This window comes from Podarcis liolepis (genome assembly GCF_965112155.1).
Source record: "Podarcis liolepis genome assembly, chromosome: 4".
Taxonomy (NCBI): Eukaryota; Metazoa; Chordata; class Lepidosauria; order Squamata; family Lacertidae; genus Podarcis; species Podarcis liolepis.
This window is the reverse complement of record NC_139558.1, coordinates 89,228,354-89,240,346: the sequence shown is the minus strand read 5'-3', so window position 1 is coordinate 89,240,346 and position 11,993 is coordinate 89,228,354. Positions and strand designations below refer to the sequence as shown.

General features: G+C 47.7%; 1 protein-coding gene across 9 annotated transcripts; it reads left to right on the top strand.

Annotated features, from left to right (window-relative positions):
• The first annotated feature begins 1,472 nt into the window (after positions 1-1,472).
• Positions 1,473-8,059, top strand: LOC310705553 (uncharacterized protein). Of its 9 annotated transcripts, XM_083500149.1 has the most exons (11): positions 1,473-2,363; positions 4,286-4,365; positions 4,479-4,510; positions 4,657-4,773; positions 5,123-5,222; positions 5,318-5,401; positions 6,450-6,487; positions 6,796-6,847; positions 6,963-7,052; positions 7,155-7,237; positions 7,946-8,059. In XM_083500149.1, the coding sequence occupies exons 1-5, from the start codon at positions 2,353-2,355 to the stop codon at positions 5,204-5,206; spliced, it is 324 nt and encodes a 107-aa protein (XP_083356275.1). In that variant the 5' UTR covers positions 1,473-2,352; the 3' UTR covers positions 5,207-5,222; positions 5,318-5,401; positions 6,450-6,487; positions 6,796-6,847; positions 6,963-7,052; positions 7,155-7,237; positions 7,946-8,059. The 9 variants fall into 9 exon arrangements, with proteins under 9 accessions (XP_083356275.1, XP_083356276.1, XP_083356274.1 ...); XM_083500150.1 differs by lacking the exon at positions 6,450-6,487; XM_083500148.1 differs by having other exon boundaries at positions 6,450-6,847.
• The last annotated feature ends 3,934 nt before the right edge of the window (positions 8,060-11,993 follow it).

Genomic DNA, 11,993 nt, shown 5'->3' with positions numbered 1-11,993 from the left:
CCCAGAAATGTGGTTTCGAAGCACGGATCCTCATGGATCCTGAAGCTTTTTGCATTGGGCCAACTCAAACTCACTGTCAAATCACACATCATAGCCAGCGACACAGCCTGCACCACAAAAATCATGGATCCACAGCTTCCTGGCAACTCCATGGCCCCAAAACGTGGTTTCAAAGAAGAAGAAGAGGAGGAGGAGGAGTTTGGATTTGATACCCCACTTTATCACTACTTCAAACACTCTTTGAGGTGAGTGGGGCTGAGAGACTTCAGAGAAGGGTGACTAGCCCAAGGTCACCCAGCAGCTGCATGTGGAGGAGCGGAGACGCGAACCCGGTTCACCAGATTACGAGACTACAGCTCTTAACCACTACACCACACTGGCTCTCATGGATCCTCACGCTTTTTGCATTGGGCCACCCCAAAAGGGACTAACATATTCGATAATATTTTTATTAATTTTCGTTTTCAATCCAATAATAGCCTCATTATAATGATACCAAACTGTAATACAATTACTAACATCTATTGTTCAAATACAAAATTATATAATTTAGGTGGCCTCCCATGTGCTAGAATTGATGGCTGGTTATTTTATTTCTGCGTTCCAAAATCTTACAAATTTCAATTACATTCCGGTCAAAAAAACAATCCCTTATATAACAACTGCAATATTCACTCCATAAATAATAAAGGATGGGGAAGAGTCAGCTCTAAGTCTCCATCGTAAACCTTTTGCAAAATAGTGTTTCCCTCCCTTTTCCATTTTTTTTTTACACGCACAGTTCTGTTTAATGTTATCTTCCATATCTATAATATTGACCAGCCTTGGTTTCTAACTGCCTCAACCGTTCCTCATAAGGCTTGGTTTCCAGACCTTTCAGCATCCTGGTCATCCTCCTCTGCTCACTTTCCAGCTGCTCAACTTCTTTCTTCAACTCACCTGCACTGAGCAGCAGCAGCTCTCCAGGGTTTCGGGGGGGGGGCATTCCCAATCTCCCCCCCCCCCGAGATGCCGCCCAGGACGGAAGACCTGTATGCCAAGCAGATGGTCCAATCCTGCCTAGCCTGCCTGGAAGGGTGTGGGGCTGGTCTCCCTTTGGGAATGGGCCTGCAGGAAGAGGGATGTGAAGTGAAGGTGCAGCCCAGCTGCAGGCGGAACAGCAGGTGCCTCCGAGTTCTGACAGAGGAGCATCACCACTCAGGAGTGGCCAGGTCCTTGGGGGGGGGTTGCCACGGTGACGAGTGTGGGAATGTTCAGGGATGCAGGAGAGGATATAGTGTCTGATAATAGCCTTTCCAACTTCTGTTAACAAGTTTACAATTTTAGCAGAGTAACATCCCCCCTTTTACACCTACAGCGGATGCGTTTGCTCAGGCTCGCTAAAACCTCTAAAATAACTGTTCTGGTATTTCCCCGCTATTCCCTCATAAAATATAAGACACGACACAGTCTTCTACAAAAGTATAAAAAGGTTTATTCATATATCATTCTGTTCACAACCAGATCCCAGAAGGCAGACTTAGCTTAGAAAAGTAACATACACTTGGAAACTATTCCATAAGAAGGCAGTCCCTTTGTCCTCTCTTGGCTGGAGCCAAGAGAGCATCTTTGGCTAAGCAGATGTTGCTTCTTTGATGCATGTAGTCAAAGATGACTGCCCTACCCTGTGCTTTTGTCGTTACCTGCACAGGTGAGGCCACGCCCACCTCTAGTCACATGCAGAGGAAGTCTGTCCCAGCCCAGAAGGAAACAGGAAGTTTACCAGCTGGCTGGACAAACATTCCTCCCCATGTGTAAACATGTTCACTCTAGGAATGTTGTACTTGACTGCTCTTGTGTTTCACATCCCACAACAAGGACCCACCCTCCTTTGTGACATCTCTTGCTTCTCCTTTAAAAGCCACTGACTTGCAGACGGCCATTGTGGGTTAGTGAGGAGAGGTCAGAGGAGAGAGGAGGTGGTGGCGGTTGGTGGAGAGTAGGCGGAGGATTTGTGACTTGTTCTTTTTTCGTGTTCTTATTTTGATTTTGATTTCATTTATTACTTTTATTTGATTTATTTGATTTGATTTCTTTTTATTTTCCTTTATTCTTTTCTTTTAACACTTTTATTTATTTTATCTTTTGTTCTTTGTTTTAATATTTTTGTTTTTTGTGCACATCTGTGCATATTCTGTATATAGTCTGTATATTTTTATTTTTTACATAGAGGAGTAGTTAGGGTTAAGTGTAGGGTTAGGGTGGGGGTTAGGTATAGACTTAGGGCAGGGGTTGGGGTCAGATTTAAGCTTGGGTGGGCATTTCAGATAGTTAGTTACCTTAGATAGGAGGGTGGGATCTTTCGTGGACGACATGGGCAGGCTGTAAGTAGCATCGCTTTCTCTTCATTTCCGGGGGGTGGGGTGAGTCTGTTTCCCAGCCAAGTTGTCCTGGCCGAATCCCCAATCCATGTAGGTTGGATCCACTCTTGTCCTTGAGATGGCTACATGTCTGGCACTCGGAGACCAGGAGGGCAGTGATTATCACCCAAGCGGAAGGGTTGCTGTGTACGTGGTCTCATGCTTCAGGGATGATGGCTGCCCCTAGCCATGTCCCAAGTGCCTCCTCTGGTAGCCATCTTCCTTCTGAGCAGAACAGCATTGGAACGGTGTCAATCCGATGTTGGATTGCTTTTATATAATATTTGAAGGTTTTTCCGCTGCAAGAGTAGGCGAGTTCTACGACCAGATATCTTCTTCTTCTTCTTCTTCTTCTTCTTCTTCTTCTTCTATCACTCATAGCCGAGTAAGAAGAAGAACAGTGAGTTTTAATCGTGAGTCCATAAGTGATTGTGGAGGCCAATTCTGGATCCACACGTCCTTCCACAGTGCGGACATAGTTTTCTGGGCAGGAGTTGATCACAGTGAGGGTTTGCCAAGAGTGCCTTCTTCTTAGCTTGTTTCTTCCTTGCGTCCTGAGTTCAAGTGTCTTCAAAGCCCATGACACCTTGGGTAAAGGCTGTTCTTCTATTGGAGCCCTCGCAGGCCAGTGTTTCCCAGCCATTGGACATGACCAGTCCAACGAAGTTGGTGTTGAAGAATCATTGCTCCCACACTGGTGATCTTTGCTTCTTCCAGTACACTGGCATTAGTTTGCCTGTCTTCCTAAGTGATGTGTAAAAAATTTTCAGAGACACCATTGATGGAATCTTTCAAGGAGTTGGAGATGGCGTTTATAAGTGGTCCATGTTTCACAAGTGTACAGCTGGGTTGATAGTGCAAGAGCCTAGATTGAAACTTAAAAGACTAGTTTCAATGGACCAAGAATGGTTTTCATGGCGGGTTCTGACTTTCCCCTTTTCCCAGTGGGAATTCCTACTTGTAGAGCAGAGGCCATGGCTGGTCGGCAGCTGCAGTGCCTGTGTGCTTTGTTCTGTTGTTGTTGTTAGTCGCTTAGTCGTGTCCGACTCTTCGTGACCCCATGGATCAGAGCACGCCAGGCCCTCCTGTCTTCCACTGCCTCCTGCAGTTTGGTCCAACTCATGTTGGTAGCATCGAGAACACTGTCCAACCACCTCGTCCTCTGTCATCCCCTTCTCCTTGTGCCCTCAGTGCTTTGTTCTAGAGGGTGCTGTTTCGTAGTGCTCACTGGTTGCTCTTGGACAGTTCTTTGGATAGTCTGAGCGGATTGGTTGAGCGCCTTGTGAGCAAAAGGCTCAGTCTTCATTAGGGCAAATGTTCTACCCTTATTTATGGGAGCCTTTGGGATAGATTGTGTCAGGATGTGTTTTGTGGGGAAATTTGCAGAAGTGAAGGTGTTGATTTGGGGTACAGTTGGAGGGGGGTATGGTGCCTGCTGGAGGGGGAAACCCCCGCCACCCTTTCCAAAAAAATCCGGTAACCATGTTAAGAATGACCCAAAGCTCTCCCCTCTCCCTATTCATTTCATTTGCTTCATGAAATTTATACACTGCTTGACTGCATGAATGAGGGGACCAGGCTCTCTGGGTCCTGACATGGCCGTAGCTCTTGAACCCAGAGCACTTGGGACCTCCTTTCTCTCCCTGCCAGCCCTTCATGCTCTGGGCTGCCTCTTTCAGGCTCTGATGATGTCCCTTCAGGTCGCTGAACTGCAGAGAGATGGAAGGAATTGGTCATGATGGGCCGGCAAGGATCGATTAGGCTCCACATATGTATTTCTGTTCTGCCAATTTGGCAGTGGTTCACTGTTTTCTCCAGACGCCCCTCCTCACACACAAATTGGGGCTGCCGGCATCTGAGTCTCTCTCTCTGCTCATCTCTTCTAGGATCAGGTGCTTAAGGTGCCTGTTCAGGCGCTGCCACAGGGTGGCCCCCCAGCAAGACCCAGACCAGCCCATGGCGCCAGGTGAGCCAGTGGCCCTTCTTTTTTGGACAGAGGAGGGCAGGAAATGGCATGGGGGCAACTAGTCCAAGGATGCGAAAGAGGACTCACCTCTTTCCATGTCCTTCTGTTTGCAGTTCTGCTGCGGTTCCGCATCCCAGCCCCAGGGTTAAGTATTGGAGAAAACAAGAGCAGGGACTGGATCCCTCAGACCTGCCCCCCACTGCCCGGGCTCTCTGCCCCCCACTCTGCACTCTCAGATGCGGAGAAACCCTCCCCTCATGAGGAACTGACAGTCTGACTTTTGCATTTCAGCTGCTGGAGGATGAACAGCTCTACCTCCTGGGGGTCATCCAGAGCTGCCAGGCAGCTGAGCTCAGGGGGCTTCGATCCCTGAAGTGCTCCAAGCAGGAGACGGACCAAGCCATTTTGGTGAGTGATGGGGGTGGGGAGGGAAGGGGCTGTGCATCTGCGGAGAGGAGGACCCTGCCAGCTTAGGGCATGGGGTTGTCATTCCCCTGCAAAGCAAAGCCTGGTGTTTGGGGTCGGAGCTGATTTTCCTCCTCTGTTCTCTTCCGGGACATCTTGGGGCCCTTGGAGCACTTCAGGGATCGCCCCCTGACCCTGGCCCTTGCCTTGGAGGCCCTCCTCCAGCTCAGGTGAGTGGGGTCTTTGGCGTGGATGGGGTTGTGGGTGGGGGGCAGAGCTCTAGGGGGAAAGAGCAGGCGGGAGGGAGAAGGGGGCAAGGGAGACTCTAACCCTCTCCCTTTCATCTCTGCAGCACGATGAGGCCCAAATTCAGCTGCGATATGATCAGTGCCATCCTGCACAGGACGCCGGAGGCCGTGCTGAAAGGGGCCGATGAGGAGGAGAGAGAAGAAGTATGTCCTTGGTTTTGACTTCGCTTCATGGCTCTTCTTTTTCGTCACGCACTTGCAGAATCCAACCCAGCACTCTCTTCTCTCTTTTCCCGCAGGAACTGAAGAGGCACTTCCGGCTCCTGCTGGGGAGTCTCCTTATGGAAGCCCCCAACCCTGGCACCCTCCTCCACCTTCTCAGTGTAAGTGTCCCGATGGCATCAGGGGAGGTTTTAAGGTTGTCCCCTCCCCCCATCCCTTACCCAATGGACTGCCCCATTTCTGGGGCACAGAGCCTGTTTGGCCCCCAATGTGGTCCAAGACCAAAGCTGGCAAACCCTCATGGTCCAGAAGTGCCAGGGACTCCGTGGTGGGGGCAGTGGGGGCTGCTTTGGCCCAGACTGGCCCCTGACTCTGAGACGCTCTTTCCTCCTGCAGGACTTCCAAGGATACGCCCTGGGGGAAAGTGGGGAGGCTCAAGGCTCATTTCCTTGCTGGTGGCCGTTGCCCGGTGTGGCGATCACACAGGGCCCCTGGACGTTTCATGGTCTATTTTTATTTTTATTTTTATAAAATTTTTATTGGGTTTTCAGATTTTATATAACACAACACAGACACACAACCACAAACACAAACATGCATAATTTCAAATCCTTACTTTCTTAACCACTTTCCCTGACTTCCCCACACCTCCCCCTCATACATCCTAATTCCAATAGTTAACTCAGCAAGTTCTTATCTCCCACCTTTACCTTATTATTATTTTTTAAAAAACTAAATTCTTCTTCATTAACCAAATTTAACTGTTTCACGGTCTATTGACCCTGTGCCACCACTGCGATAGCTTTCTTCGCTGCCACCACCCCGCTTCTCACGGGGACACACGGAGTCCAGACAGTTGTTAACATAAACAAATAATCAAGTTTATTTTTAAATGCAGGAACAAGCGTATGGTTGCAGTTTATTTTTCTCTTGTCAGTTTCCTAATCTTAGTTCCTAGCAACTCCAAACTGAATTATTCCCCACTGTCTGTCTAACTCAACCTAACAATTCCTCTCACTTTCTCACAATACAACTCTACTAACCCACACCTAATCCTCCCTCTTCCTTCTCCAACACCCAAGCCTCAACTCCCAACTGACAAACCTCAACTGACTTTCAAAACCTCCCACTCTATCTTTTACCCCCCCTTGCATTCTCACTGGCCAATCACATCACACCCATTTTCACCCTTTCCTTGACCCATCCTAGGAGGCAAACGCCACACCCGGAAATACCCCAACCTCAGAGTAAGTACCTTGCCTTCTTCTAGTCATTTCTTTGGTTACTTCCATCCCCCCAAGATCACATCCCCAAGTGATCTTTAGCGCAGGTGATGTGGGGTGTGTCCCTGAGGGCCAGGGTGAGGCCAGAGGCTTTTCCTGCCCCCTTTCCTGCTGCTGCCCTTCCACCTCTGCCTAGGAGGCTACAGGGCCCAGGGAGGTCCTCCGGAACAAGGGATTGGGCCCAAGAAAGAGGGAGACCCATCCTTCCTGATTTGGCACTGCTTCTGTGCTCTCTTGCTCCCATCTGACCCCGATTTTTCTTTCCTCTGCAGATGACAGTAGTTCGGCTGGACCTGGCTTGCTTCCGCCTGAACCCGAAAGAAGGTAAGCCCCCACACCTTGGAGACAGTGACCTTTGACTAAAGGCCTGTGGGAAAATCTAATTTTCATTTTCATTTTCATTTTCATTCTCTTCTCATTCTCATTCTCTTCCATCCAGATGACATCATCATTGAGGATTTATAGGTAGTGCGGACCTCGGGCTCCACTGGACGCCAGAGAGAGGCCAACATCTCAATGCACTCAGCAGGTAAGACTGTCTCAAAAGCCCACCTGTAGTTAGAGATGCCCTGTCTCATCTATGAGAGAAGCAGGCACTCCTGGCATCCTGCTTACCTTTTTTCTCTTGCAGGTGACAGAGCGATGCCAGCAAGACCTCCTTCTCCATCTTTTCATGGCGGCAGAAGGGCAGCAGTGGCTGTGGGACCAGATCAGGTAGGGGGAAGCTGCCTTGTGGGGACAGAGGCCAAGGGTGGAACAATGTCATGGACTGGTTGGGCACAGAGGAATGGTGGGAGGAAGCAGGAACCAGGAAGGGAAGACGTCTCAGAGCCCAGGGAGTGGAGGGGGGACAAGGAGGAGCAGTCAGAGGGAGAAGAGGCTGAGGAACCAGGGGAGGGGAGCCAATGGGTCTCAAACCCTCAGTGAGTGAGGGACTTTCCCCTGTGTCAGAAGACAGGCTCCAGCAGATGGAGCGGACGAGATCCAGAGGAAGCTGTTTGTGCACGTGCTGTAGAGGGAAGTGAGGGGCCAATGGAGCTCTTCCCTCCGGAAGGGAGCCCATTGAGGAGAACTCTGATTCTAAACCTCTGCTGCCTCATGGGATGGCTTCAGGAGAAGAAAGGGGTCCAGAGTAAACCCTACACAGATGCAGAGTGGAGTCCCTAAGATGGTTGGGTGGCGTTTTGTAGGCCTCCTTCTGAACAACTCCTGCAGCCAAGCTGGTGCCTTATGCCTTACTCTTCTTTCCTCTGGACCACATCAGGGAGGCCAGGGGGGCGGCGGATCTGGGCACAGGGCTGACCCCTTCATTTTGGCAAAAGACAGGGCAGGGGAGAGGACAGAGAGAGAGAGATCTGAAAATGGTTAACATTCTTTTGCCCCAAAAGATCTCACGGAATTTTGGGTTTTTCCGTTCCTTAGGATATATGATCTACTCCCTGTGTAACTCCACATGTCAAGAAGAAAAAGAATGGAATAAAAATAAATATTTTTTAATGGATTTTGAATAAATGCTCAATAAATTGTTACTGTTTTGAATTTCATTGTGTTATTGTCTTCCGGGACGCTGGTGGCGGTGTGGGTTAAACCACAGAGCCTAGGGCTTGCCGATCAGATCGGTCCCTGCTCCTGCCAACCTAGCAGTTTGAAAGCACGTCAAAGTGCAAGTAGATAAATAGGTAGTGCTCTGGCGAGAAGGTAAACGGCGTTTCCGTGCGCTGCTCTGGTTCACCAGAAGCGGCTTAGTCATACTGGCCACATGACCCGGAAGCTGTATGCCAGCTCCCTTGGCCAATAAAGTGAGATGAGCGCCGCAAGCCCAGAATCGGTCACGACTGGACCTAATGGTCAGGGGTCCCTTTACCTTTACCTCTACCTATTGTCTTCCATTGGACACTTTTGTTGCTGCAGCCTGAAATAGCATTAGCATTTTTTGCTGCTGCCGCATCACTCTCAGGTTGACCATGTTAAGCTTGTGGTCCCCTAAGATCCCTAGATCCTTTTCCCTACCAGCAAACCAGTGTCCCTCATCTTATATTGGTGCAGCTGGTTCTTCCTGCCAAAGTGCAGAACCTTAGATGTCCTCTTTGCCCGCCTTCAGGGTGTGACCGTGTCACAGTCAGTGCTGTGGTAGCTCCGTGTGGCATTAACACAGTTCAGTGCAATCGCTGGTGTCGATCCAGTCCAACTGGCGCCAGATCTAAGATGAGATCTAAGATGTCTCCAGGAGACTGAGTGTGTTGCCTTGGTAGAGCACACCATGTTCATGACGCTGAGGCTGTGGTATGAGCACAGTTCAGGTAGCCTTTGTCCTACCTCTGCGGTTATCCCAGCTGTGATGAACTCTCCCAGCAGGAATAGTAATAGTAATAATAATTTTATTATTTATACCCCTGCCACTCTGGGCAGCTCCCAGCAGAACACTAAAAACAGAATAAAACTTCAAACAGGGCTGCCTTCAGATGTCTTCTAAAAGTGAGAGAGTTGTTTATTCCTTTGACATCTGCTGGGAAGGTGTTCCACAGTGCAGGCGCCACTACCGAGAAGGCTGCTGACATGCTGGTCTAGTTCCTTGCAGAACTTGTTCTTGATCTGCATATCAGAGCACACACAGAGTGTACTCAATATGTTAACCAGAATGGAGGTAGACGAGAGATGGAGAGAAGGCAAGCATTCTGAGCCCTCAGCTCGCAGTTCTATCACAGACAGAAGGGGGTCCCTTGCTGCAAAAATCTTATGCCGTGAATCTTCGGGATGCCCTCCTTGCCACAAAGGGTGTAGTTCTCTCTGAGGCTGCCATTCGAAGCAAGTCTTGTCCCCTGTAGAGCAGCAATGTCAATGTTGCCTGTTTTCAGATCATGGTCAATGATGTTCATCTTCTGTGAGTTGCTGACTTGCAGCAAGCCAGAACACATGGTCCTAATGTGCCGCTCTGGGCAGCTCCCAGCAGAACACTAAAAACAGAATAGAACTTCAAACAGGGCTGCCTTCAGATGTCTTCTAAAAGTGAGAGAGTTGATAAAGATTTTCTAGAGAGTAAAACACCAAGGTGGTTATCACCTATGGAAGCGAAAGCTTTGAAAAAACTGAATATGGAGGCTAAATGGCCAAAATACTGGGAAATTCTAGAACAGGAAGGTGACAAACTGAAATTGCAGAGTTATGACAAGCTTAAGGAGAAGGTGCGAGACTGGCTACATTATTTTCAAATAAGAGAGGTATATAATTCGGACAAAAAAATTGGTTTCCAGGTGGAAAAATCAAAGTTAGAAACAGAATTGTTAGAACCCAATGTAAAGACACTTTCGAGAATGTATAATCTGCTGTTGAAATGGAATACTGAGGAAGAAACAGTAAAATCGGCAATGATAAAATGGGCACAAGACATAGGCCATAACATTATGTTCGCTGACTGGGAAAAGTTGTGGACCACCGGGATTAAATTTACGGCATGTAATGCCTTAAGAGAGAATATTATGAAAATGATGTATAGGTGGTACATGACCCCAGTCAAGCTTGCAAAGATATATCATTTGCCCGATAATAAATGTTGGAAGTGTAAAGAAATTGAAGGTACTTTCTTTCACCTTTGGTGGATGTGCCCAAGGATTAAGGCTTTCTGGGAAATTATATATAATAAACTGAAAAGGGTATTTAAATATACCTTCCTGAAGAAACCAGAGGCCTTCCTCCTGGGCATAGTCGACCAATCGGTGTTAAAGAAGGATAGAACTTTCTTTATGTACGCTACAGCAGCAGCAAGAATTCTTATAGCAAAACATTGGAAGACAGAAGATCTACCCACCGTGGAAGACTGGCAGATGCAACTAATTGACTACATGGAGATGGCGGAGATGACTGGCAGAATTCGAGACCAGGGAGAAGAGCAAGTGGAAGAAGACTGGGGGAAATTTAAAATCTATTTGCAGAAACATTGTAAAATTTCTGAATGTTGATGACATTGAAATGGATTGTGGGGGTTCTAGCAACAAGATAAAATTTAAGATTAAACCAACAATAGGTAAATTAATGGGCTATGAATTTGCTGAACCAATTTTGAAAAGGGATACAAGAACGGGGGACGCGAGGAAGTCAGGAAAATATGTGAATTTAAGATATAAAATTAAGAAAGAGGGAATTTTTGTGTTTTTCCTATATGTGCTTTTTCTTTTTATTATTAGTTTTTAATGTATGTATTTTTGTATTTTTGTGCTTAATGTTTGTATTGTTGTATTTTGTAGTATGTATTTTGTGTTTTTATATTTTTATTGTCTTTATCCTTGTATTTTTTCTTTTATACTGTGCATTGTTAAAACTTAATAAAAAACTTTACAAAAAAAAACTAAAAGTGAGAGAGTTGTTTATTTCTTTGGCATCTGCTGGGAAGGTGTTCCACAGTGCAGGCGCCACTACCGAGAAGGCTGCTGACATGCTGGTCTAGTTCCTTGCAGAACTTGTTCTTGATCTGCATATCAGAGCACACACAGAGTGTACTCAATATGTTAACCAGAATGGAGGTAGATGAGAGATGGAGAGAAGGCAAGCATTCTGAGCCCTCAGCTGGCAGTTCTATCACAGACAGAAGGGAGTCCCTCCCTGCAAAAATCTTATACCGTGAATCTTCGGGATGCCCTCCTTGCCACAAAGGGTGTAGTTCTCTCTGAGGCTGCCATTCGAAGCAAGTCTTGTCCCCTGTAGAGCAGCAATGTCAATGTTGCATGTTTTCAGCTCATGGTCAATGATGTTCATCTTCTGTGAGTTGCTGACTTGCAGCAAGCCAGAACACATGGTCCTAATCTTACAGCTTGCAGGGTGCAAGAGGGTTTGTTCCTTTATTTTTCCTGATATAGCAGTTTGGTCTGCTTAGTGTGAGTAATCCTGTGAGCTCCACACACCCACTGGCAGGTGGCCAGTCAGCACTTTATTGATTGGGGACTGCCTGGCTTTATTGAGGTTGAGTGTGTGTGTGTGTGTGGGTGGGTGGGTGGGTGTTTGTGTGGGTGAGCGCACGCACACACACGCACACAAACACAGTGATCACAGGGTTGGTGGGGGAAGGCAAAGGAAGGGGCACAACAAGTCCCACCCCTCCCCTCCTTTCTCTCTAGCTAGGAATTTCTCATTTTTCTTTGAAAAGTTAGCCTGTCTCCTCAGTTCAGTCCAATTTGCCGGACAAATTGAAGGCGAATACTGTCCTTGCCCAACAAGCAGTGCTTTTTTCTGGGGGGACGCATACCCCTAAACATTTTGTGAATCTAAGTTTGGCCTCATTGAGGGGGCTCATATTTCAATATGAGTAGGAAAAGGAGAGTACCCCTCCACATATTTTTAGAAAAAAGCACTGCCCACAAGGATGCAGATTGATCCCTGGGAGCCTTGCTTTCTGAGGGAGGCTGGTCTGCTTTGAAGCTCTTGACCCCATGGGGATGGGGTTTCCTTCCTTCCTGACTCCTTCCCTTCCTGGTCCTCC